A 25,868-nucleotide genomic window follows, 5' to 3' on the forward strand; every position below is an offset into this window, starting at 1 on the left:
TTTACATCCAAAATATGTTTGCATACATGGTTTTTATTACGCTAAAAGATAATACCGTTTGCATGAAAGGTGAGTAAATACAGGCTATAGTTAATATGGGTAAATACAGTAGGCCTATATATTCACACTTATTCTGTTGATGTGTTCTAAGTCTTTGCACATGACAGCTTAAAAAAACACTTAAATCATCTCAATACTTGGATCACTTACTGTCTATCGTAACGCCTAGATCAGTGATTGGGGTTGACAGCCCTTTTATACAGTACTCAACTCCCAAGTCATTTTGGATTTGGGTTATTGAAGTTTTGCAAATCTTAAAAAAACCTTTTAGGCTCTAATCGCCCCAATCATCAGGAACTTCACCATTCATTATAACTGGAAAAAATATTTAATGGGTGTTTTTTAAACTAAATATGTTACAGATCCATTGTAATTCTTCTTTAGCTATAATGATGAAGTCATCATGCATGTTATGAAATAGTCACTATTGAAGACATTCGTTTATCCATAGTACATAATATAAACAAATATGTTCTGTCATGTAATAAAGTTTTGCACTTCTGTGCTTTTTTGCATTCATAAATGTAAGTGGAAAACATGAAAAGATGCCTTCCCCTCATATTAGGTTTAATGCCTTTAATGAAAACGATCATCTCCTCAGTATCACCTCTCCCCTCTCGGTCTCAGGTGGAGTGACGGTTGTACTCCTGAGGAGGATGCATCCCATCGTAGTGGAACTCCCTCCACTGCTCCGTGCTCTCTCTGGTCCTCTCGTCTTGTTCTGAAAGATTGTACAAGTTTAGTGAATGAAGAAGCTGGTCAAGTAAATGAACTATATTAGATATCGCATACCGTCGTTCTCCTCTTCTGCATAGTTCTCAAACTCATTTCTCTTCTCCTCGTGAAACTCTCTTTTTCGCTCATCTGCAGCTAAGATCTGCCTCTGCTCAGCTGAAAAACAAGGAGACACATCTCTGAAAAACATGGATCATTTCAATGGAGCCCCGGATATTTTTAACAATCTGCATATGTTTTCTCCATTAAATAAAAAGTAGTTTACAGGGACAACCCGTCTTTTTATCTATAAAACCATGTTTAAAATAAAAAATAAAACATATAATAAAAAAAACAAAATTAACCATTCTACTAATGTTCATTTAATTTCAAAGCCAAACTTTTTATTAGAGTGCAGTGTGGCATCAGAAAACCTTTTTCTTTTAAATCATGTTAACTTGTAGTGTCTAACATTTTTTAAAGATTACCTTTTATACCCTTACATTAACGAACTCAACTGAGCAAGCAGGACAAACTACTTTTTGTGGGGTACACGTTTTAATCATTGTGTTCACAAAAGAAAATATAATCAAAGTCTTCAGGCTGTAAGGAAGATTGTTATTGCAATGAACTTCCTGAATGGATCAACCTCTGGTACTTAAAAAAATGAGGATTTGGGGTCTAACACGTTCCTTCTGTTAAGAAGATCGTTAAAATGGAAAAAACAGTCAAGAAATAAACTGCATTGACAAAAAAGGAAATAAGGTTTTACTGCAAGCTCACCTTCACATGAAGACACACTCACACACAAACGCAACACAATGACTGCAGCCTTCAAGAAAACCACAAAACTGAGTCATGCTGTGGATGAACAAAAGCTGTTATTTTCGTATACGAAGAAGACAGGACGAAGAAGCAGATTCAAATCAAACCCAGCACAACCAAGGAATTCAAAGAAGCAGGCTATAATGACTCATGTCTTGCTGGTTTTACTCATCCAGAGAGATACATGTGGGTAAAAAGAAAACTTTTATAAGGTCACATTTTTTCCTCCAAAAAGATGTTTCACGTGAAAGTTACTGAATTCTGAGTTGCTTCTAATTCATCTTCCTGTCCATCTAAATTCATCCTTTCGTATAATGCAAATAGCCAATTTAAAGCCCCGCCCCCTTAGTTACTGTTGCCAACAAGCTGGAAAAAAGAAACATGGCCACAGTGTTTTACATTTATTCAGGTGCTAGCCTAATGTTCTGTCTGTTCTGTCGAAAAGTGCTACCCATAGAGACGTGTTAACATGTTGTGGCTCTTAAATAAAGGCTTTATCATAGAATATCTAAACATGCTTCTCTTTTTATTTGCAGTGCAAATGCAGCGAGTAGCCTATGGTGTTTTGAAGGGATTCTGTTGTGTCCGGAATATCTGTGTTTCATAAGTTTTGTTTTGGAAATGAGATAAAGATATCTTTTTACCTGGTCAGGATATGTGTCGTCACTGTAGGTCCTTCGGCAACATCCAATAACCTTCTAAATTTTGTCATCTTAATGCTAGCAAGCATGTAGTGTAGGCTCTAGTTAAGTAGGCCTATCAGGGAAGGGAACATGACATGAAAGAGACTTTAGAATATGTCTATTTTAAATTAATAAGGAGGAGAAATTCACAATCCTACTTCTTTCAAAAGACATATTCTTGAGTTAAACAATTAAGGGATGTCTTACAATATAACAATGTCACTTGTAGGCATGGTTTCTGTTTCCTGGTATTATCTTTTAAAGCAGAGTAGGATTTTCTGCCACAACTTGACCAACTTCCTATTTAAATAATTCATTAAAGTTAATAAAGCTGATACTACACGTGTTGCTGGTGCTGTTTGAACTCATCTGATATTATCTTTTAACACTTTTTAAGTTGCTACTTATATCCTATAAAAGTAGCCTAAGTAAAGTGTGCCATGTTTGTGTGATAAAATGCTTATTTGGCTACAAACGACTTCATGCCTATAGGAGTGGATGTGTGAAGAAAACCCTAGGCTATATAAGGAATGGAATTCATGAAACTTTTATTAGTTAGAGCAGCCGTGAGTAATTTTCATTTTTACAGGGCCTGTGGACAAAGCTTTCTTATCTCTTTGATGACTCAGTCCTCTACGTGAGTGTGTATATCTTTAAATCTTCCAAAAAAATCTACTGTTTAATAAAAATGAAAACAAAGGCGTGTTTCATCTGCATATGATTGCTTCTATAGAATCTGACAAAGTGACTGCTCAGACAGGCATTTAAAAAACAAATAGATCATATTTATCTTCCAGCTAATAGTCGCTTTGTTTTTTAAAGTCATTTAGAGGTATTTTTATTTAGATGAGACTGTTTCATAACCAGTCAGAAACTCCTCATAGTCTCTTTGTTTAATATTGAAAAGAAGATGGATTTTAATTACTTAATGCCTCATGTCTTGAAAAACATTATTTTCATCATGTTTGCTCTTCTTATGTTTTCTGAGTAGTGTTGATACAGAAAAAATAAAGCCAAGGATCTTACAGAGCCTGCGTGTGACGTCTGACTCCTGCAGCTTTTGGATGTATGAAGAAGACCAGAACAGAACTTGGCTGTGCAAGTGAGTCTCAGTGAGACACACACCGACTGACTACAGTAACGTTAGAAAGAGACGTTGGCTGATGTAGGAAAGGTTTGGGATAGCCGTGTTAACCTTTCCAATGTGAGGTCTCGATCTTTGACCTTTTAATGGGATTCCCTGCACGAGTCAGTGCATGCAGTGAAGAGCTCAGGTCAGGAATTCAAGCCACTTAGATTAACAGATAAACTGCAGACACTGTACGTATTCATGATGCTAACATTTTTAAAAGAATGGCTTTCCAGGGCAACTGTCTACTATTTTGTTATGTTATGCTCTGAAATATTGCACAGAAGAAGGAATGCAAACAAACAAACAAACAAACCTGCTTCTCACAGTTTACAATCTCCCATTAAAAAAAAAAAAACACAAAGTCAAACAGCATCATTTGTTTAGAGAGTCTGATTGGATTCCAAAGCATTAAAGAACATACAAAATAAGCATAAACTCACCCATCCAAAAATGATCTAATAATGATTGTTTTACTAAATTCCTCCACCTGGGATTGAGCTGTGCTTTTCTGTCATCATACAGCATGAGCAGCTCTTCAAAGTGTTGATTCGTCTCCATTTTTTTTTACTTGGCTTCTATCTGACCTCTCTGCTGTGTCGGCACATTCCTCATTCATCTCCCAGCCGCTCACCCACTCACTGCACCTCAGTCTTTTCACTCTGTTTACTGCTTTGTGTTCGTTTTATCTCTGCTTTACCTGCACAAAGTGTCTAGTTGCTGTTACACACAGAAAGAACCTCAGCCTGTTACACAACTCAGACTCACACAGCGACCGTCTCACTGTGTGCTCTCACCTTCCTGCTGCCAGAACTGTACATAACAGGACTGTTCAATCAGTGGGGAATGTCAAACATGGTACAGTATGGGAATTTTCACAACACTTTAGAAGAAGATATTCACTGAAATACTCTGAGGCGCGTGCTCGTGTGTGTGTGTGTGTGTGTGCTCCATGCTGCCCTGTGGCTCCTGCTGCAGAGAGCTGTGGTGAGCAGGTCTGAGATGACCTCTGTTCAGATCAGGTTCAGAAAACAGTCAACAGCTGCCACCATCACAAAACATTCAGCCTGTCGTTTACGTGTTTACTTACTGACAAAGTGAAAAACCTCAAATATTTACCTGAAAGTAAATGTAATCTTCAACTGTGCCCATAACTTAAATAGTAATAGTCAGGTCGAATTTATTATTCCACCAAAGGGCAATTGGTTGCGCTGCAGGTATACCAGTTATATCACATAATGCAAAACACATAAATCAATAAGAAATAACCTGCTACACAAATAAAAAAATACATATATAATAGTACTCTAGATTAAAGTATTATAAAGATTAAAATCATGAGTTTATTTTACCATGTTTTAGGAAGTAAGCAGTGAACGAGTATTTGTATCTGTTGTTGGTATTTGACGCAGTAATCTTTATGCATAAGGTCTGAAGCTGTCTGTGCTGGATGTTTGAGTCAGATAGATGTTTTCTTTAACATCTATTTGTTATATGAATCCCACAGACCTTGTTGAGTACCTGTGATGCTGCTGCAGACTTTGATCATCTTTGCCAATGCATTTTTTCTGTTTGATATTGAGAGAAGTATCTCAAACTCAAAACAAAGTCATCAGGCACCAAACTGATTCAGTGTCCTCAGACAATAAAGGTGCTGTGTCTTTGTGCTCAACATCCTGACCTAAGACTGTAAGTGCGTATATACTGACAATGTTAACTATTCCATCCCCATAGTGTCTCTTTATGCCCAGGGACAAAAAAAAAAAAGGTTTGATCACTATCACATCATACTATCTACACTGAACAGAAGCTTGCTTGGCATTTGTACTTTTTACCTTTTTTTTTTTACATGATCAATGTTCTGGCTATGTCCGGGATATAAGCATGATGTCTGATGGTTTTGTGCTGGTATTTTCCACGGGCGTTTTGTGCAAGACACTTTTCTCAAAACATTTCATTCAGATCACTTCTATCAGAGGTGTAAAATACTCATATGCTTTATTCAAATGTACTTTTGTTGATAATAATGCTGTCTGCTGCAGTCTACCCTATCCTGTTGTTATGTTTCTGAGACTATAGCTTTGATTTCTAGGATATTCCTGAAGCATGCAAACCTCTGCTGGATCTATCTGGTTTCTTAAGCGGAATTTATTTCATGCTTGAGGGTAAAACACTGTGACAAAGATCTTATCACGCCATGCAAGTTTCAAGGAAAGTGTGAAGGATCAAAAATGTTTTATTGTGAGGAAAACAAACAATCGCGTTCTGTGTAAGTAACATATACCTACAGCTCGAATAATGAATACATACTTAGCATTAAGTGAGAAAAGTTGACTTAAAGCTTATTATAAGACACAGATATAAACAAACATACACTGTCCAAACTGCTTCAAACAAACCCAGAGTGGACTCACCGTTGATCTCATCCTGAGACTTGGCCCCCCGTCTGCTGCGTTTCCTGAAGAAGTTTGAGGCATCTGCCTCTTTCATGAAGATCCTCTTCATCGGACCTGCAGTGGAAGCAGGAGAAGGATCAGCTCAAGAACAAAGAAAGAGGACAAGGAAGAGGTGCAGCTGCTGCAGCTCCTCACCTTGTGGGTCTTTAGCGCTGCCCTTGCTGCTGGGCACAGCTGCAGAGTCTGCCACTTGGGACACTTGGTGAAAGGATAAACACATTTAAAAAAAAACAGAATCTGATGCTAACCTCTCCATGAAATAAAAAGAAGAGACACTACGCTATCATCCCTCTATACCCTTCAAAGATTAAAAATGTCCTGCATGAAACTCACGGGAAAGTGCCAGAAGCACTGCCAGGAGAGCCAGGAGGGTTGCAGACGTCCAGGACATCTTCAATCGCTCTGTGTGAAAAACTGAGACAAAGTGAGGAAGACCTGGAGGGAGAGGTGAAGAAGAAATATGTGAGAGGTGGAGTGGAACCCTGGAGAAATGTTGACTGAGGAGAGGGAAGGAGTGACCATGCAGATCTGATAACAGACTGAAGAAAAGCACAGGATGCACAGGATTTGATGCTCCTTTACGCATTCATTTATGAATCTATTGTGCTGCAGTAAATGTTAGTTTCCTCTAGTGCACACTTGATCCAGTAGGAAAGCTTTTTTTGAGTATCAAGGGCCTCTCAGGGCCTGTTTCTTGAGGAAACATAAAGGGCTCTTAGGGCTGCAACCTAGATTTCATGTAGAATTTTATGAATTTGTGCTCCTCAGAAGCAAACACTGGTTGTCTTGAATAATCTAAAAGATAAAAAAAAAAAACAGAGCATGCTTAGTTAAGTCAGGAGTAAGGCATTTTCTGCATCGCTTTACTGTTGAACTTCCTATTTTATTGTCAATAGTGTTTATGTTTTTGACCAGGACAATTTATTGGGCATAGGGTGATTCCCAATAGTTTAGTTTCTTTACTTCCCCAACAGATATGTTATTTTTAAAAAGTCTGAGCTTTGGCTCATGCCTTTTGTTTTGGATGTATTCAGCTTGTTTTCCATTTCCCTATAATAACTAGCTCCTTGTTTGAGACAGCAGTCAAATCAGCAGGTGTTGTTGCTGATGCATATACTACAGTATCTTCTGTGTACATGGTTCATTTAGCATTGGGGATACAAGTGTAAATGACTGGTATAGATGGAGGGTGGGCTAAGGCCGCTCCCTTGAGGAAGACCACATTCCACAGACACACTATCTGAGTGGCTTCCGTTAAAGAATATCTGATATCTATTTGCTAGATAGCTTTCCATCCAGGCAGCTGCTGATGGTCTAAATCTGTAACCCTCCAGCTTTTAAAGAAGAAGCTCGTGGTTGATGACATTGAGTGCTGCTGTAAAATCTAATAGGAGTGCTCTGATATGACACAACGATCTGTTATCCAGATCGTTGTGTCATCTGTTTCCATGACATCTTTGCACGTAGCAGTATGTTGGAGTTTTGTGATCATATTATTTTCTGAGAGGTATTCTTTTACTTGATCAAATACTGTCTTCCCTCATTCTTAGTGCTGGTAACACGTTTATGGGATGATTACGAGGACCATTAAATGTAGCTTTCCTATTTTTAGGCAGTGGGATAACTTGTTTGACTCTAGGGCTCATTGTCAGGCTGAATCAGCTCCATTCCCTTGGTTAATAAAACCTCCAAAAGTTAAGTATCAATCTCCCACTTAAACATGGATGACAGACTGGGGGAAAGAAGTGCGGGCCCAGTGCTGCAGCTGATTTTATTTCCCTCTTAGGTACAGTTGAAGCAGGACCCTCAACAAGGCCGCTTTCTCTCCATGCTTCTGCATAAAATCCACCCGGAAAGTATGCAGACTTCTGTTTGCTGGATCCCCTCCCCTCTATCTGAATTCTGGCTGTGCTCCAGAAAAGACTGAATGTTTAAATTGTTTAATGAGGCAATCCAAGGTGGAGGGATTGTTGCTATTGGAAGTGAGAGGAAGTTAAAGGAAGGGTTTTTAAATAAGAGAGTGAGGGAAGCATGAGAGAAAGATCTTTGTTACTTTCATCAGCCGCACATAATCAGACTGAATCTGTAGATTTTATTCAACAGTCAACAAGTTTTAATGTCACTGCTCTCTTTCACAAGGGTGACCTGGCCAATAAGGCAAGCAGCAAACGTAATAATAAACATTACTGCGATTAAGAAAAAGTTCACAAGTACAGCTAAACAATTAGTCGATTAATACATTGACATGATGCACAATTTGACGATTATTCAAATGTGAAAATGTACATCTTACTTTCAATTTAAAATAAAAAAGCTTTGAGGATTGTGTGATTGGATGAAAAAAGGAATTGGAAAAAGGGTAATGTGTGGCTCTGGTTAATTAGCATTTCTCACCTTTTATATCAGTATTCATACAGTTCTGGTTAATTTATTCCTGTTGTTTCTTATCCATCACTGCACTACGGTCACTTTATTTATCTCATTTTTACCTTTACAGTTATATTGTATAGTTCTGTTGTTCCATTATTCACCATGCACCTTAATAACTTATCATTGAGTATTTGCCTACTTGCACATAGCTCTGTATATATATATTTATATCTCGTTTACTGCATATAGTTCTGTTTACATCTGTTTACATCTGGTCACTACTGCACATAGTTCTGGTTACATCTGTTTACATCTGTTAGTCCGATCACTGTCCACTCATATTTACTCTTTTATATTTTGTATTTTTAAGTTAAGTTTAAGCTTTAAGTTGTATTTAAATTGACACTTTACATTTAGGTTAAAATGTTTCGTTTACTTGCACTGTTGTTAATTTACTGCTCTGTGTGCCTTTGAATTGCTGGTTATTTGTATAAAAGGGGCCTAAGGGACAATTTGCAACAGTTACTTTCAATCTTACAATGAAAGTTCAGTAGAGGACTTGGTAAAATACATTCAAGGTGTTCTCCACCACTGAGTAATAAATGAACTTGTGAAATGTGTTTGCATATTTGTAGCAGTGCTGCATGTTGTCCACTAGGGGTCTCTGTGGGGCCACACAGTCTGCGCCGCTGCCTGTTCACTCAGCAGCCGATGGGTGGCCCTGTTTCCCCGCTGACAGACTGATGACACGGCCGTGTGCGGTGTTGGTGGCAGCGTCAGCAGGCAGAGGGAGAGAGAGAGAGAGATCAACCAGTAATCACCATCGTCTCTCACACACACACACACACACGCTGCCATGGTTCTCTCCGACACGCAAAACCACCAACAAAGCTTCTGATTTTCTTACCCGGGGGTGAAACTTTGACGCGGTCTGACGAAGCCATGGCGGCCGAAGGTTAAAGCCCCTCGGGTGTGAGCGACACACCGGAGACCAGAAAGTAGCCACCACCGTACGGAAACCACAAAGAAGAAGAAGAAGAAGAAGAAGAAGAAGGAGAAGGAGCCGTCGGTGTGTGTTTTTTTTTTGTTTTGTTTCACGCTCGGAGGGAAAGACGGCATCCGGCCTGAGAAGAAGCTCCGAGGTCGGGGACTCCGGTCGGAGTAACGCTCATCGTTTCTGGTGAGAGAGCTTACATTTTACTGCGTAACTTTTTATGTGAATTAACCTCGGGGAACAGCAACCACTTGGTAACATTTCTACCACCCTGCATTGACACAAAAAAACAGGCTGAACAATGCAAGCAATGTTTACTTCACAGAACCCCTGTGTGTGTGTGTGTGTGTGTGAATGCTCTGTTTGTTGTGTCAGCTATTCACCGGTGGAAAGGTAACTAAATCACCAAAACAAACAGGTTAACTACAGGCAGCATTAAACCCGAAAGAAGGGAGTTGTGTAAGTGGTATCATTCATGCCCTCTTGAGTTAAACATTGTGTGTCAGGTTTGTTGTAAGAGCAACACAAACAATCGGCTATTTTTCTTGTCAGTAAACTGTGTGGGGTTTGGCTGGAGGAAGGGAGGGCTTACTTGCTCTGCTATGCATGTATCGTCTTGCATAGCTGCTACTACTCACTGACCCACATTTCACAGATGTCCTATTCAATTCGTTTATTCAAACTACTTGGAAGCACTGAGCAAACTGTACCAGCCCGTGAACACACACACACACACACACACACACTGTACTCTGGGTCCAGTATTAACCATCTGTATATAAGCTGGGGCAGCACAGCACAGGACATCAGACTTTCATGGGACACACTTTGTGAAAGACTCCTGCAGCTTTCAGGAATTTCAACACAATGAATTCCTGTACCTCTGTCCTCCTTCCAGTGGGGAGTTAACCTGTGGTGGTGTGTGTGTGTGTGTGTGTGTGTGTGTGTGTGTGTGTGTGTGTGTGTGTGTGTGTGTGTGAGGGGGGGGGGAGCTGAGATGAGTGTGAAGTTGGCAGGATGTCCAAAAAGGAAGACATCATTGTTCTGGAGAGGGGGAGGGATCCTCATGGCAAAACTGATGAGGAAGTACATTTGATGTGAAATCACCCAGGACACAATGTGTTTACATATTTATTGCCGTATTTAATTTTTTTTTTTTTTTTTTTTTTGATACTGACAGCCTTTTTTCTTAGTCTGCTGAGTCACTCACCAGAGTGTGTGATTTTGAAATGTATTCAAGACGTAATTCATCCATACTAATGTTCAACTCCTGTTTAATTAGACTGGACTCTTTCTATGTGTAAAACATAGCCTTTATAATGCATTCAATTTATTTTCTTTTTTGTTACATGTACAGGGAAGAGAACTCAGTCTCAAAGGTTTAAAAAAAACAAACCTTAATTTTAAGCATAATGTTTTCTAATGCTTGAATAAGAATAATCACCTTGATTTTCAACATTATTTAGGGTTGCAACAACACAATCATTCATGTAACTATCAACAATCTTTTCAACACTAAGAATGTATTGATCCATCTTGTAATGAGGGCTTCAGGAATATAAATGGTAAAGAGACCTTAAAACTGTAGCTTGCTCAGAAACAGAAAGTTTGGAAAACAAAACAGAAACAGGGTTCCAATTATATTTATATATCTACAGCATATTTAATATGCTGTAGATTTTCTTCCCTGAGAAGTGAAAGTCTCCAAAATGTCTGTAATTACTCAATAATAACCAAAACAGTTTCCTAAAGCCCGAGAAGACATCAGTATTTTTTTCTTTTTTTTATTCACAATAACTCAGTTTAATATCACAAGGGACTTGGAAGCTAACACATTTTAACACTTGACACATAGGAAACAGTAAACACTGTGAGTGTTTCTTTGAAAACATTACCTTGCAAATGTTTATTCGTTATCTGTGTAGGTTCTCAGTCATCCAGGTTAAGGTCAATTCAAAGATTGATCCAAGGGCAACTGGACTCGGTTTAAGATCTTGAAGTCTTTTCACCTCTCCTCCGAAAGGCAGAACGTTTTTACAAGATCTTCAGCCAAGTCCAGCTTTGTCTCAAGCTTCAAATTGTTCACACAGTTTTGTATTTGTTTTCTGCTGAATGACTAATCGATTTATCCTTATAATTGTAACTGTATTGTGTCATAAGATACATAAGATGACAAGGCTAAACATTTTTTTCCTGCGTCTACAAGACATAAGGGCACAAATCTAGTGGAAAAAGTGACTATTTTCAGTAAAGCTGCTGATAAGTGTGATATCACATCACATGGCTGACTTGTGTTCCCTGAACCTGCCTTAGCTCATACTCCTCTGTGTTACACTTTCTCTCTTTATTTATTACAGATGTTTAAGTGCACATACATACAGCATATACAGTATCCATATTATTTCAGTAAGAGGCTGTGTTTACTCTATCAATACGGAACCGTGCAGATCTGTCCGACATGCTCAGTCCTAAACTCTTTAAGGGAAGCGGCATGTCCTGATTGTCCTGGTGATTAAAAATTAGGCTTCTTATAGCTGCTATGTGTAAACAAACTTTACAAAAATGTTTTGTGAACACAGTTTTAGTAAACCCTCTAAGCTAAAACCGGTCACTCACCGCGACACCTGCCCTGTTCTCCAGTGGTCCTCTCTCCCCTGTACTTGTTATTGCTCCTGATTCTGACCTGTTCCTGGTCTCTTTTGATACCTAACAAGCTCAGATTGGAAGCCCGTGGTCTGTTGTAAACACATAAATTAACCTGTTTTTCCTCCTAATCGACAAAGCTGGCATTTAGATCCATGCTCATTGATGTTCCACATAACCAAAATCTGCAGATACAAAAATGGTTCCAGAAGTCCCTGTAGGGTACTGATGAATATATTTCATGAAAAGGATTTCTACACATAGATTCAATCGGGCCTCCAACCTGCCAGTATCCACACATCTCTTAAAGGTTAGCAGCTGAACAAAAAGTTTGTTTTTAATAAAATCTTCAAATTATGATCCAGATACTGTTTTATCTAAAGAAAGAAACAAGCGTTGTGGTCAGGACCAGAAAACGTACTGCGGTTTTTATCCGCGGTTCAACATTTTACAGATTTTGTTGTTTTGCTGAAGGCTGAATGAAAGCGCTGTCAAAGCATTTTCTCTCAATCATTTCCTGTGAGAAGCTTTCAGTTTGACAGCCACAACTGGTTGAACTCCCTGGCAAGGTGTGTGTGTGTGTGTGTGTGTCTGAGCATCAGGCGGAGAAGCACGCTGAACATCCCTTGTGTTGAGCCTGTTACCTGCAGTTCAGCCGGGAGTGTTGTGAGGACAGTGTTGCCCGCGTGTGGTAGTTAAGGTGGGGCTGTTGCCTTGGTGAAGGCCTTGGGGCATTGGTCAGATGGTAACCTGACCCGCTGTGAAACAGCTGTAGCCACCGGGTGCTGATCCTCCAAGTCCCAGTGCAGATCAGATGATGGTTCACTATGTGTATGAGGGTTGTGTGCGCGTGTATGCGTGTGTATTAATTAATACATTTGTTTTTGACCAAACCAAACTTCATTGATTTTTTTAATTCCCTCTCTAAGGTTAAATGCTAATATAAGTGAGTCTGAGTGTGTGTCAGTGAGCTCATGTTAAAGCGGTAGGCCAAGACAGCTGGCTGAAGGTTAATGTGTCACAGCTCTTGGGAGCAGCTGCTATGTCACAGGCACCACTCCTGTCTATAGATAGCCATGAATACAAACTCTTCCTCTTTTCTCTGCTGCATTAAGACAAGAGCTCTACCACCGGCATGCAGCTCAGGCCTCTCACATGCACTCCCCCTACAAGACAAATGCTGCTTGAAGGTTTTGACTGAGTCTACTCTCAGATTCTCTATCTTGAGTCTGGATCTGGGAGAGTCTGCTGGTGGTTAAGACCCCGCTGCAGCCGCAGAGCCAGCTGGACGAGAACCTGTTTGATTGCAGTAATAACTCACACCACATATCTGGGCTGTCATCTGCATTATTAATGTCTGAAACAGGTGATGGACCTATATTGCCTCTTTCCCGTCACTCTTGGCAGGATTTTCAGAAGCTGTCTTAACACTTGTCTGGTCTTTTTTTGGAAGCAGACACATACCTTCATCCAGACCAACATTATTACAGCCAGCATAGCTACGCATAATTTAGAGGTGCTGAGGTGTTCATTATTAAGTTCTCTCTGGTGCTATAAAAATACAACTCTATTTTTTTTTTATTTTTTTTTTAAACTAGCTGAACTAAGAAACCAACTGAACTCAGTGAACCTCAGCTCACCAAGTTACTTATCATTGAGGAAATAACCTGCTGTTCAGTGGCAAGCCTTTAAAAAAGCAGTTTTTATTATCAATCATTCAACAAGCTCAAGTCCCAATATTTTTGGTGTTTTTTTTAAATTTGAAAATGTACTCTTCTTCATGGTATAAAAAAAGACAATGACCCATATGGCTTGGACTTTTAGAAAAATAAATGACGAAAGTGATTTATTTAAGTAATGGTGAAGAAATTATCACTTTTTTCATGCAGTGTAACTAAAATAAGTCGGGTACAAACACAATATCTCCCCTGCAGGGTTTGCTGTTACCGCGGCTGGTATGCAGGCCGTCTGAAACGGCTACAAAAGAGGCGAGCTGTTTGTTTTTGCAGTTTGATATGGAAACTGATATTCTGATAACCCCCCCCCCCCCCTGCCGTCTGCCCTCAGTTAGATAGCAGTGTGGCCTGTTGTTTCCTTTAAACAGCCATGAAAGGCCTACAGGACCTGCTGGTGCTCAGACGTGCCGGGAGGGGTCGGCTAATTGTCGCTCTCTCTGATGCTAATGCTCTGCTCACAAACGCCCGCCAGGTGACTTGACTCAGGGTCAGATCAGATAATCACCCATGTCTGGGTGATTATCTCTGAAATGAGCCAAAGAGCAGTTTTTGATCATAGTTTTACCTTTTATTTCGATCATACAAAAGCCATCAATATGTAAATATGTGTGTTAGTTAATTGTGAAAAACAGATTTAGTAGTTGCTGATTCTGAAGGGTCCTGTCTGGATTTGATTCTATTTGATCCCTGTTGTTCCCAGAAAAGATTCTTAACCACAAAGCTTGGATGATTTCCCTCAAAAAGGATCAGGAAGAAGAAAAAAAAAAAAAGGACTGCAGGACTGACACTAGTCGGCTGCCTGTCTGATAAGATCAAAGCATATCTGTTGATCTCAGCGCCCTGCTCTGCACCCAGCTGGGTCCACAAGGCTTATCTGTCACTATTCATGCAGGCCTTTCATCCCATTCATAAACAGTGTTATCACGTGAAGTGTAAGTGGTGCTTAAGATGTATCGTTTTCATTTAAATCCAGTGCTTGTTTTCAGAGTCGTGGTTTTAACTTTTTGTTGCAGAGAAACTTATCTGAATAACTTTAATGCTGTGACTTTTTTTTTTTTAACAACTTTGTTTCTAAAGATAGATTCTTTTCTTTTTTTAGTCCCACACTGTGTACCGAGGAGAATTTGGCTCAGGAGGTACAGTGGGGTGGTCACTGATCACAGGTTTGCATGACCCTAATGAGGGCCACAAGCCAAAACTCCTCGGTCTAATGAAGTTAATAAAGTTGATCTTCATACTACAAGTGTTGCTGGAGCTTCTTGACCTCTTCCAGCCTTTCACTCTCCATGCACCTTGGTAGTTGGTGAAGTTGTGCCAGAAAACCGACTCCACTTATCACAGGGTTTTCAGTTTGATCCCTGGTCTCCTCCTGTCTATAACCTAGGCATGTTACATTACAGAGATTTAGACTACCAAAGGTTCAGATCTAACATGTTGAAGGTTTTATTGTCTTTACACCATATCTGAGGATTTTCTTAGCCCTTTAACATCTTGTGGTGGCTTCTGGTTTAAGCGATGGCTTAACATACTCCAGGTTTTCTCATGTCAATTGTAACGTATTCATTGGGAACATTTTCTCTTTGTCATTTCCTGAAGTCCCTTTGCCTGGTTCTCTGTGTGCTTTATGAACATGGCTGCAATGCAAATTTCCCTCAAGGGACATGAAAGTTTCAGTTTGACCTGCGTCTGAAGTTAATATCAAAAGTAAAATTCCAACCATTACTTCTTCCTTTTTCAAAATCCAACTTTCCAAGACCAAAAAAAAAAAAAGACTTAATTATGGGACAACATCCTTCACAACACAGATTATTTAATTCCACAGTGACACTTCTCACATTCAAACCCTCAGTTTGTCTGAACTGCAGCTACAAACCTGAAATATTCCACTCGCTCCTCCTTTATCTGACTTTCAGGCCACAGAGAGAGCGAGAAGAGGAGCGGACCTGTCAGTCAAGCCGCTGTCACCATGGCAGCAGTGTTAATCAGCTAGTGTTGAATCTTATTGCCTGTGAGATCTGTGGCTGACTGTGCGTCACTGGTCTGGCTGGGCCTTCTTCTGCCACTGGCTCTGGCTGAGGTGTCTGTTGTAATTCACAAACACTCACACATACAAGCCCACGCACAAACAGGCACTGACCTGTCTGTCGGCAGCGCTCAGCCCTGCTGACACAGATGACACATGATGTGACAAGTGTGAGAGTAAGGTGAGGAAAGTACCGGTATGTGTGTCGGCGAAAAGGGAAAAGAGCAAGGAAAAGAGGCAAAAAATGATGAGAGGTTTTCTGCGCGTCTAACCTGAAAGTGTTCAAACAGATTTTCCTCTTGAAGCAAAGCCTCACCTGCTGCAGAGTGCGGGGGAAGAATGCCTGCGTGGTTGTTATGCTCAGCTCAGCACTACGCAGCACACCACAACCTCCTGTGTCTCTTGAAACAGCCTCCTTTTTCCTGTGCACAATGCAGCCTTTATATAAGGCCTCCATAATGGAGCCAGCTCCTTCACTCATGTCCTCATTGTCTTGGCCAGGATGAGAAAAGGCTGCTCTTTAGAAAGAGCGAGGCTGAGCTCACTCGTGAATCATGCCAACAGTCACGCTTGTTCTCCGTCTTCTTCCGTAAGCCAGAGGAGGGGGAGGAGGGATAGACGTTTTCTAGGACCCCCTTTTTGCCTAGCTGTTGTGACTTTAGGTGGTTAACTGAACCCTGCAGGGGTAACAGAGAGGTTGCGACCTTGCCTTCCTGTTTCTGTGGGTGGGCCAGATAGGAGTCTCCATGTGGCCGTGATGGTGGCTGTGGTGCGATTGGTCCGCCTAGCGATGGCAGCTTGTGGCACTCTAGTCTAGCGTTGCAGGGGTTGCCGCGGGGGCTTGTGCTACTTCACAGCAGGAACTCTGGCCTTACTCTTTTAGCAGCCCTCTGTTCTTCATCATGAGAGCTGCTGTTTCCTCAAGGCTGCAGCAGGGGAAGGACAGAATCCATTTGAAGCATACGTCTGGTGTCACTACTGCAGCATCCATAATGCCTCCACCTCCCCCTCCCCCTCCCCTCTGCTGTTTCCGCTGCATCCATACAACAAGCTCCTGCAGGAAAACAGAGGTTGAAAATGTAATTTAGCTTCCAGCTGGAGACATTAGAGTGTCTGTGTGGTGAGAGACATGTTAAGATGGGTATTGTTGGCTGGTTGTCGGGATAAAATGTAGACGTATTGAGGAGAGTGGGGGCTGGGGTTGCTATAGGTTGTGAGATAGAGTGAGACAGGAAATCAGCATGCATGCAGTCTCCCGCCGTGCTTTGCATTTCCAGCATGGAAAAAGTAGCAGTGTTGCCATGGAGACAAATCCTGAATCAGTGCGGGTCTCGGACCCTTCCAGTGCAACCCAACATTTCCCTCTCTTCTCTCTCTCTCTCTGTCTCTCCCTCCTCCCCCATGGCCACCTCCCAGCGGCTCTGGAGTTCAGACCTCATACCTGCCTACTTATGGGAGCAGGATAAGGCTCTGTGCAGGGATCATGTCCAAAAGCTTCGCACTCGATCCCAGAGCAGGAGCGTTGGCCAGCGGATACTGTGCACAGCAGACAGACCCCCCCCACCCCCGCTCTAATGCTGCCATCAAATTTGCGTGGAACATTCAGAAGTGATTTGTACCCAGAGTCAGCTGGATAATAGGTCATATCTCGATTTTTTTTTTAAATTAGATGTTAATGTGCCCACCTCATGTCCCCTTCATACGTACACTCATGAATTAAGAGGATGTTTGACATTACCACGGTAACTGAACAGATACTGACTGCATGACTGAAGTGTATGGTCTTTTGGTTAAAAGCAAAATAATCTTGAATGCCTATTCCAGCGATTGTAAACACAATAATTTCTGTAATAGAAGAATTAGAACTACAAATTACAACTGCATTTTGATTGAACTTCCTTTTCTTTTCAATTAAGTGTTAAGGCTATACATGTTTAAATATATATTTGTGTCTGTGCATATGTATGTATGTACAGTATATGTAAATACAGCTTAAATAATGAAGTTGAAAAAACTTAAACCAGGAATTGGTGTTAATAAATAGTTGGTTATGAATTTCCAGTTTAAACATTGCCCTAGTGATATAATCTGGATTTTTTAATTCACATGGACTATAAAAACATGCTTGGCACTTACGATAAAACAAGTTTCTTTCATTCTGCGGGGATTCAGCTCCTAATTTAATGCAGAGACGATTAAATCACAAGTGTTTTGATGGGTAGCTTGTCTCCTTCAGGGCAGCTGTCAGAAGTAGAGATTGAGTAGTTTTACCAAAGAGTTATGAGTGTACTTTTTATCGAGGGCACATGTTGCAGGCTGTGTGTGAGGCTGCAGTCAGGAAGTGACCGACTTCTTGGTCCTGCAGGAGCGGATGTGTCATCAAGCGGACTGATGTGAAGCTGCTGTGACAGTCCACTTGATGTTCTGCCTCATCTCAGCTTCTGTAATAATTAGATTGATTGCTGCTTGACTTAAAGCACAGCATGAACGTCTGTAGGCTATAGTAATCTGTTCCTGAATAGATTATCCCTCTTTGTCAAGAGTTAGTTGTTGCAGTTATTTTAAGTTTAAAAAAAGGAGATAAGAGTATGCTTGCCATAATAGAAAAAGTATCTTTACATCTATTTACCCTGCTGCCTGAATCTGTGAATGCATAAAAACTGTTCTTGTGCAGTTATAGAGCTCATGATCTTCTGTTTAATATTTCATCTTGCACCGTCCCAGTTTGCTTTGGCCTTCAGCCCAGTCCAGACAGACGGTGGCTGCTGTCCGCTGTGTCGAGGGAATGGGGCCAGGCTCGCTGACTCTCCAAACTCTGTGTAGAAACTTTTTTTTAACCAGGACTAACGTTATTCAACAGCTGCATGGCCTATTTCTCACCCCAGATACTGTATCGGTGTTGGCTTTTTTCTATGATTAAGACTTTTTAAATCAAGGCAGAGCTTGAGCTGCAGCGCAGAGTGGTGTTTAAAGTAATCAAACATTAAGTTTCAAAATAAAAAATGAAACTGTAGAGAATGTGTAATCTTGTTGATTTATTGCATAGATTGTTCTAATTTTCCCGTTTGTTTTTTTTCTGTAACTGTTTGTAAACTCACAAACAAAGTCCAAGGGTAGCACATGCAACCTTGAATTATTATTATTTTGACTGAGAATCAGGCTTTGTGTCATTTAAAGAACTCCAAGAAATGTTTAGGCAGAATTGACAAGAAGCAATACAGCAACCAAAATCTGTTAAAAGGAACATATAGCTACAGGAAAATAGTTTAAAAGAAACTGTCCTTCTCATTTATGTTTCTAATCTTCATCCCTTAAAGAGCAGCATTAGTTTGCAGGCACACACACTGACTACTGAAACACGCTAACGTTCTGTGCGAACTGTGAACTGAGTCGTGTAGTGTTAGAGTGAGTTAGATGTTCGTGTCTGGGGACAGAATTGAGGTTATGAGTGATATGTGGAAGACAAAGGCCGTCAGTAGTGTTGACAGGCTGTGAGCCCTGAGGAGATTCACCACTGATGTTTTCATGTCTGGCTTACTTTACTCATCATTCATGCAGACAGACTCTTGTCCAGATCTGCAGCAGTTGAGGAGTCATCTCTGCATTTAGGTCACAGAGAGAAACTGCTTGTAATCCTTCTCGTTCCCAAACATCCTCTGTCTTGATTTGACATCTCTTCCTCCCGTCAAACAAATTCTCTCTCACACACACACAGCCTCCAGCTCTCACAGTCAGTTGCTCTCGTGCACACAGTAAATGCGACTGGAATGTGTGATGTGGACTCAATGTGGCCCAGGCTAGTCCTGCTCCATTCTGCAGCAAATCCCCCTGGTTTAGGATTCGCTTTTATAGTCCCGTGTGCCAGCGACCGTACTCTAAACTCGCCGTAAGAATCTCTCACCAACTCATCATGTTACCCCAGCAGGAGGAATTTCAAGTAATGTGCCTGAACGAGCTGAGTCATAATTAACGTCAGAGTGCTGATTGGAGCGTTCTTTGTTCACACAGTCACACACCTGATGATCTTACAAGTTCTTTGATTGTTGCTTCCTGATTGTGAAACATGGCTGCAGGCGAGTGAGTCGTATTCTTTGAATGAAAATCACTTTGCAGTACAGATACTATCAGGGAAATGTGAAGGCCTGCATCAACAAGACAGCTGACAGATAGAGGAAGTATTCAGGTGGAATTTAATACAGACTGTATGTTTTTTTGTTGTTCTTCTTCTTATCGCCTTACACAGTTCACAACCACAGTTTAAGTCTGTAATGTTTACTCTGTCGTCTTTAGGCCTCCCCTTCCTGAGAGCTCCATGGAGAAAATGAAGCGGTTCAAGCGGCGCCTCTCTCAGACGCTGCGAGGTAGCCACACCATCGACGAGTCGCTGTCAGAGCTGGCTGAACAGATGACCATCGAGGAGAACGGCCTGAAGGACAGCGGTGAGTTTAGAAAGTTGACACTAAAGAAGGAGCTGCTTAACACTCAGTTTAAGGTTTTAAGTGTTGGTGATATTTAACATAATACAAAAAAGATCTGCAAGATCATGTTGTAAGTGTGGGTCATTACGTAATTGCCATAACACTGAATTATTGAAATCATTTTTTATTATCTTGGATTCATTTTCCAAATGGCTTCAAATACGACACATTGGGCCTTCTTTTATTAATATTTCAGACCAACTAACCTTAATAGATTTCCAGGTAAACTAGCAGGACGCTAACTCTAGTACTTGCAGTACCCCCCCCAACACCTTTAGATATAAACACATCTATGAGCATTATGACGTTTGAGGAGTAGACACCACTTAAAACAAAACTCAGCAATAAATGCCTGTTTGACAGACACAGCGTCTTTAATACTGTGGAATTAATCTCATAAAGGTTATCAGTTTAAGCCTTCAAGGCGGGTTAACATTGACTTTAAATGCAATACACCAAAGTATAACATGAGTGTCACAACAGTAAAAGAGGACAATGCCCTAAAACTACTTTCTGATAATGTCAAAAAAAAGACGAAAAAAGAGTACAAAACTGTGAAAATAGAAATATACAGCCTAACTGATGAGTTGGATAGTTTTCCTAATCAAGTAGCCAGTGTGAGTATATCAGTACTGCAATATAAAAACGCATGTTCAGTGAGATGATTTTGTTTAATTACATAAAACACTACATTTAAAGGGCCTGGTTCTATAAATGTTCTGAAAATTCTGAATGTACACATAAAAAGAAGTATGTTTGAGTACATGTGCGATGCTCATGTGATATATGGCTCCTGGTACATTGAGAAAATGTAGCAAAATGTTCTGAGAGAATTTTCATCATTGTGCCTCAGACTTACACTCAAGTCTTTTATCTCCATCAGCAAGTGAACCAGGGACACTGAAGTCTTTACCATTGCCATTAGCAACCACCATTGCAGTAACAACATGAAAAAGTGACTCATTGGTTTAATCAAACACATGACTAATGTGTAACATTTCCAGCATGTTTACGTCATAAAGTGCACTGCTAGATTGGGATTTAGTGCTTGGATTTGAATGGATTTACACAACATTTTATCCAAATCCAAATTTGTATCTAACACTGACCCAGAAGCTGTGGTGGGCTGTTTGCTGAAGTTCAACAGACTCTGATTGAATATTTCCTACTGAAATGCACCATGGGAGCCTTGGTATACTTTTATAGCTTAATGTTTGATATATTCCTTTTTGACGTGGCTCTTTTTATTTATATGATAGTCAACACACCATGCTCCTACACGCTGTCCCCATGTTACATCATTGGTTTGGAGAAGGGTTGAGACCTCGAGGCGTCAAAATAAAAGCACAGTTACACAGCAGCTTATCTCTGCCGAGATTCACAAAATCTGCAGCAAGAGGGCAAGCGGGGGAGAGAGGGATCATGCCTTGGTGTGCAACAGCTTCGTTTCCATGGCGCTCAGTTTCTGGAAGCATTCTAGAGTTTCCATGACATTGCCACAGCAACATGGATGATTTGGTGAAACCATTTCCCCCTCTTTATTTCCATGTTTCAGCTCTTCTTCTTCTTAATTTCTTTGGGCGCCCCAACCCTTACCCACAAGCCTCTTTCAGGCCTGTCCTCAGTTCTCCTCTCTTGTCTTTTGTCCAAACGAGAAGTTTTCCCCCCCCCCCCTCCCCTCTTCGTCAATCAATCAGATCGTCCAAGTCCACTCCCGCCTCCCCCTGCCCTCTGAGAACTAACTGGGCTTTGTAAAAAGCTTTTTGTGCAGTGATTAACACAAGGTTTGGCTAGAGTGTTCTGTGCTTTCTGAGTGGGGACACAGAATCGTGTTGTGTTTGTGTGCGTTTGTGTGCGAGCCTGCATGAGTGAGGGGATTTCAGCAGCCTGTGTATCAGTAAGTAGGGTAGAGAGGAGACAGAATGGAGTAGCCACATGAGATGTGATCTGACCCCAGTGATTGGGGAAAGCGTTCTGGTCCTGATCTGATTATATAACAGTTATAACTGAGTCCAGTGGCAGCAGCAGCAGCTGCACAGAGATAAGGGACACATGACAGAAGGACCTGGATGGTGACTGGGGGCTGATTTTCAGTTTTCATATAAAATCGAGGCAATGCAAAATAAGTTAAAAAAATAAATATATATATATACACAAAGAATTGAGCTGCCTATGCCCTTTTTCCTATTACAACTATCAAACACTTTTAACATTGTAGCAGATTCTATTATAAACACAACAAATGTTTAACTTGTCACCAGTTTTCCAACCTCAATCCTGCTTGTTGATTTGCAACACTGCTCACTATTCCTGATAAAACTACAGTTCCTAAAGGGACCCCCTATCCTGGCTACCACCCCTACTTGTTTTCCACCGCAGTACGGTGTCATACCTATGATATCCGGTTGAGTCTCTATGCACTAACCTCTGCTGAAGTGTTAAACCCTCCTGAAGCCAAATTCTGTTAAATCCAATATTGATCATACACAATACTGGTTATAAACTCTTAAAAACAAGATCTCTTTGACCCTGTTTTTGTGTATTTTCAGATGTATTTTAATTCTCTAACTGTTGTATTTGACCTCCCTATCATCTCTGTCTTTTTCAAACACACACTGTGCTGTATTTTCACTCCGTCTAATATCAATTCCTGCTACAAGAACCTGCTTCTCTGGGGCTACATTTTCTCGACACTTTCACAGTTGTTTGTTAGTTGGCGCGACTCCTCACATAATAAATCTTTTACCTCTGTCAACCCCATTCTCGCCTTTGGACAAATGCTCCTCTGCCGAGCGGCTTTTCTCACGGCAAAATACACAACTGAGACTACAAGACATTATGCTTACACACAAGACTGTCTCACTTTTCTGCTCTAGGCTATCGACAGTTTAAGGGTTACACCGGATAAGAGAGCAGATCACAGTGTAACTCGCAGAGCTCTGTTTACAAATAGGTAACCCTTGTTGTTTCAGATGAAACCTGTAAGAATGTGATTTTTCTGGAAAAACCAAAGCCCATTAAGATTAGACGCAAGCTAATCACATTGGTTTTTATAAAGCTTTCTTTCCAGCCAGGATAAGTAGAACTGTTTATTCTTGTTGTGCTAAAAATAGGATCATATCCAAAAACAGTCTTATTGTTTTTCTGTAGATTTAACACATTAGAATAACACAAACTGTTTAGTTGTAGCATTCTGTTTAAAGTATATTCTGTAGTTATACAACGTATCTGTTTCCATCACCAGTCACTTCACAGTTATTTCAGTTTCTCTCTTTGGGCATTGATGTTGGCACAGATCTTTATTCTTTTGTCAATCACTTATATTCTGTTTCATTTTTGTCAAAGAAGTTTAACTTTTCTGGTTCGAGCATATTTCTGCAAACTTGCTTTCTGTGAGTTAATGTTTCTTTAGCATGCATTGGCCTGTTATACTGTATAGCAGCAGTTTACTCATGTTACATGATGCAAATCTGTGCATCAGCAGATTAGGAGTTAAAACCTCTTATGTAACAATGATTATTTGATACACTCTTGTGTCATGATATGTAACCACTAAAGGATAGTTAGTGCAGCGCAAAGCTTTTAGTCAATGAGCAGCTAGGTGCCTAAAGTACTCATGCCTGCAAATAGCTATAAATAATAGACTTCAAGAGGACAATGGAAATTCATTTTGATTTATACTTATTTATACAATTTGAGAATGATTTCAGATCTGTTTAAAAAAATGAAGCTCAAATTTCAATATCAAAAATAATCTCAAACTTAAGAACATAAAGAATATGTTGCGAAAGAATTTTTAAAAGAATACCAGCAATCGAATGTTTTCTCTTCTTCGAGGACTTTCTGTTATGTCAACACTATTTGTCATAAACAAACTCAAAGAGATTCAAACCACCACATTACATGAGATTGTGAGAGTCATTAAATAGTTTAGTGGATGATTAAGGATAAGTTTGTGTTAGGAATAACTGGTTTATAAGACATGCTGTCATTAATATCCAGTGTGTTTAAAGTACTTTCAAGGGGGCGCGCTATCATAATAAACAACTCTGCTCACTACATGACCGCAAACGCCCATTACATAAGGATGTAAGTAAATATCACGACAGTTTAGTGTTGCCATTGCCATGTTATCTTTTATAACACTCTATTATTTCTGAATAAACCCAGTCATGCTTTTTGATGAATGGATTACCTGAACAGATTTGTGGCCTTGCTTGAATTTGAATCCCATAACTTTTTGTTTGCAGAATTTCAATCTTTTCTTCATTTTAGTTTACTCAAAAAAACAGACAGGCAGAAGTGACAAAAACTTCGAGTGGTAAAGAAAGAGAATACAGGCCTATGAAACAGGCCAGGTCTTAAAATGTGTAATTTATTAGCTTATGTTGTAAAACATAAATTGAATGTTCACCTTTATTAAAAGATGTATGGTATTGCCAGATTTGGCTTATACACAGCCTTACCAATAAAACCCTTTCTGTGTCAGTGTTATAATAAGAGTTAGTGTTTCTGGTAGCTGTTTCATTCACAATAATGGTTATTCTTATGAGTCAGCCATCAAAAGGGAACTATATGTAACTCTTTTTGTGTGTGTATGTGTGCTATCATCTAAACATGAAGTCGTTTTCATTCCACAGAGCCCATAGTGAGGAATGGCCGTCCTCCGTCAGCCCACAGTGTCCACTCCTTCCTCCACCAGTACACAGGCTCCTTTAAGAAGCCGCCACTGAGGCGGCCTCAGAGCGTCATCGGGGGAGGCCTGGGTTCGCTCATGGTCATGCCTCGCAACGGTAGTCGCCTCGGTGAGATACGCACACACTAATCACTTCCAAAAGCATACACAGGCGATGATACTGTATGATATGTTCTCTTTGACTTTAAATAGTGCTTTTGTTTGTTTTCACTTGAAGTTAGTTTTTTTTATCCAGTGTATATGTTTTATTTAAAAAGTATGTGGCAAATATCAGGGCAGACACAAAAGTATCAACACAAATAGTTTAGTCATGCAATTAGCCACAGTTGTAAAAAAAAAAAGAAACTAAACTATGTATATATTTTTATATATATAATGTAAAATATATTATATGTATATGCTTATTCATTTTCTTTTCTGCCCTGCATAAATCAAATTGAACCTGGGAGAAAAAGGCAAGGTCCTTCATGCCTGAAACCTGAGATTGATTAGTTTGATTAGCCATGAAACAGGTACAGTGTGGTGTATGGGTTTGCCTTGTAATGAAACAAATAAGTCCTATCAGTCGCACTCATTAAACCTTATTCACTTCTTGTGTGTAATATCTGTTTGACACGACCACGAGCTGGATGAGAACAGAGGGGCCTGTAAAAGAGTCAGAGAGAGTGTTTGTCTTTCCTGCTGAAGTCATCAGGCGCTGTCGAGCCCTGCCCTGTTTTTCCACAGACCTTCTCCATCTGTCAAACACAAGTCCCCTCATCCTCCTGTTCTCTCCCTGTTTTTCTTTCTGCCTGGATTCCAGATATCGTCCATGAGAACCTGAAGATGGGGTCGGACGGGGAGAGCGACCAGGCGTCTGGGACTTCCTCCGATGAGGTGCAGTCGCCCACGGGTGTTTGTTTGAGGAACAGAGGGAACAGACGCATCTCTGCAGAGGTGGGAGTTGTTTCTCTTTGTTTTTAAACTCCCATTGCCCTTGCATATCCTTTCTGCTTTTTTAAATGGAAGGACATGTTTCTGGATATGACTCACTGGCTGCTGTAACAGGTTCTGACATTTGA

At 40.3% G+C, this 25,868-nt stretch overlaps 2 protein-coding genes across 2 annotated transcripts in view; one reads left to right on the plus strand and one right to left on the minus strand.

Moving 5' to 3' along the window:
• Window positions 1-13: 13 nt before the first annotated feature.
• On the minus strand, window positions 14-6,542 carry ucmab (upper zone of growth plate and cartilage matrix associated b). The gene is made up of 5 exons (XM_020659478.3): window positions 6,201-6,542; window positions 6,003-6,065; window positions 5,826-5,921; window positions 853-951; window positions 14-781 (listed from the first exon to the last, which is right to left on the minus strand). The coding sequence occupies exons 1-5, from the start codon at window positions 6,451-6,453 to the stop codon at window positions 684-686; spliced, it is 609 nt and encodes a 202-aa protein (XP_020515134.2). The 5' UTR covers window positions 6,454-6,542; the 3' UTR covers window positions 14-683.
• Window positions 6,543-9,002: 2,460 nt separating this feature from the next.
• The window catches only part of LOC110003181 (cyclin-dependent kinase 17), a 32,087-nt gene continuing 15,221 nt past the window's right edge, over window positions 9,003-25,868 (plus strand). Inside the window, exons 1-4 of the mRNA XM_020658844.3 lie at window positions 9,003-9,417; window positions 19,924-20,072; window positions 24,752-24,916; window positions 25,610-25,743. Of these exons, the coding sequence (XP_020514500.2) occupies window positions 19,946-20,072; window positions 24,752-24,916; window positions 25,610-25,743 (426 nt within the window). The 5' untranslated portion in view covers window positions 9,003-9,417; window positions 19,924-19,945. The remainder of the gene's footprint in view (window positions 9,418-19,923; window positions 20,073-24,751; window positions 24,917-25,609; window positions 25,744-25,868) is intronic.

Source organism: Labrus bergylta, chromosome 7 (genome assembly GCF_963930695.1).
Source record: "Labrus bergylta chromosome 7, fLabBer1.1, whole genome shotgun sequence".
Lineage (NCBI taxonomy): Eukaryota > Metazoa > Chordata > Actinopteri > Labriformes > Labridae > Labrus > Labrus bergylta.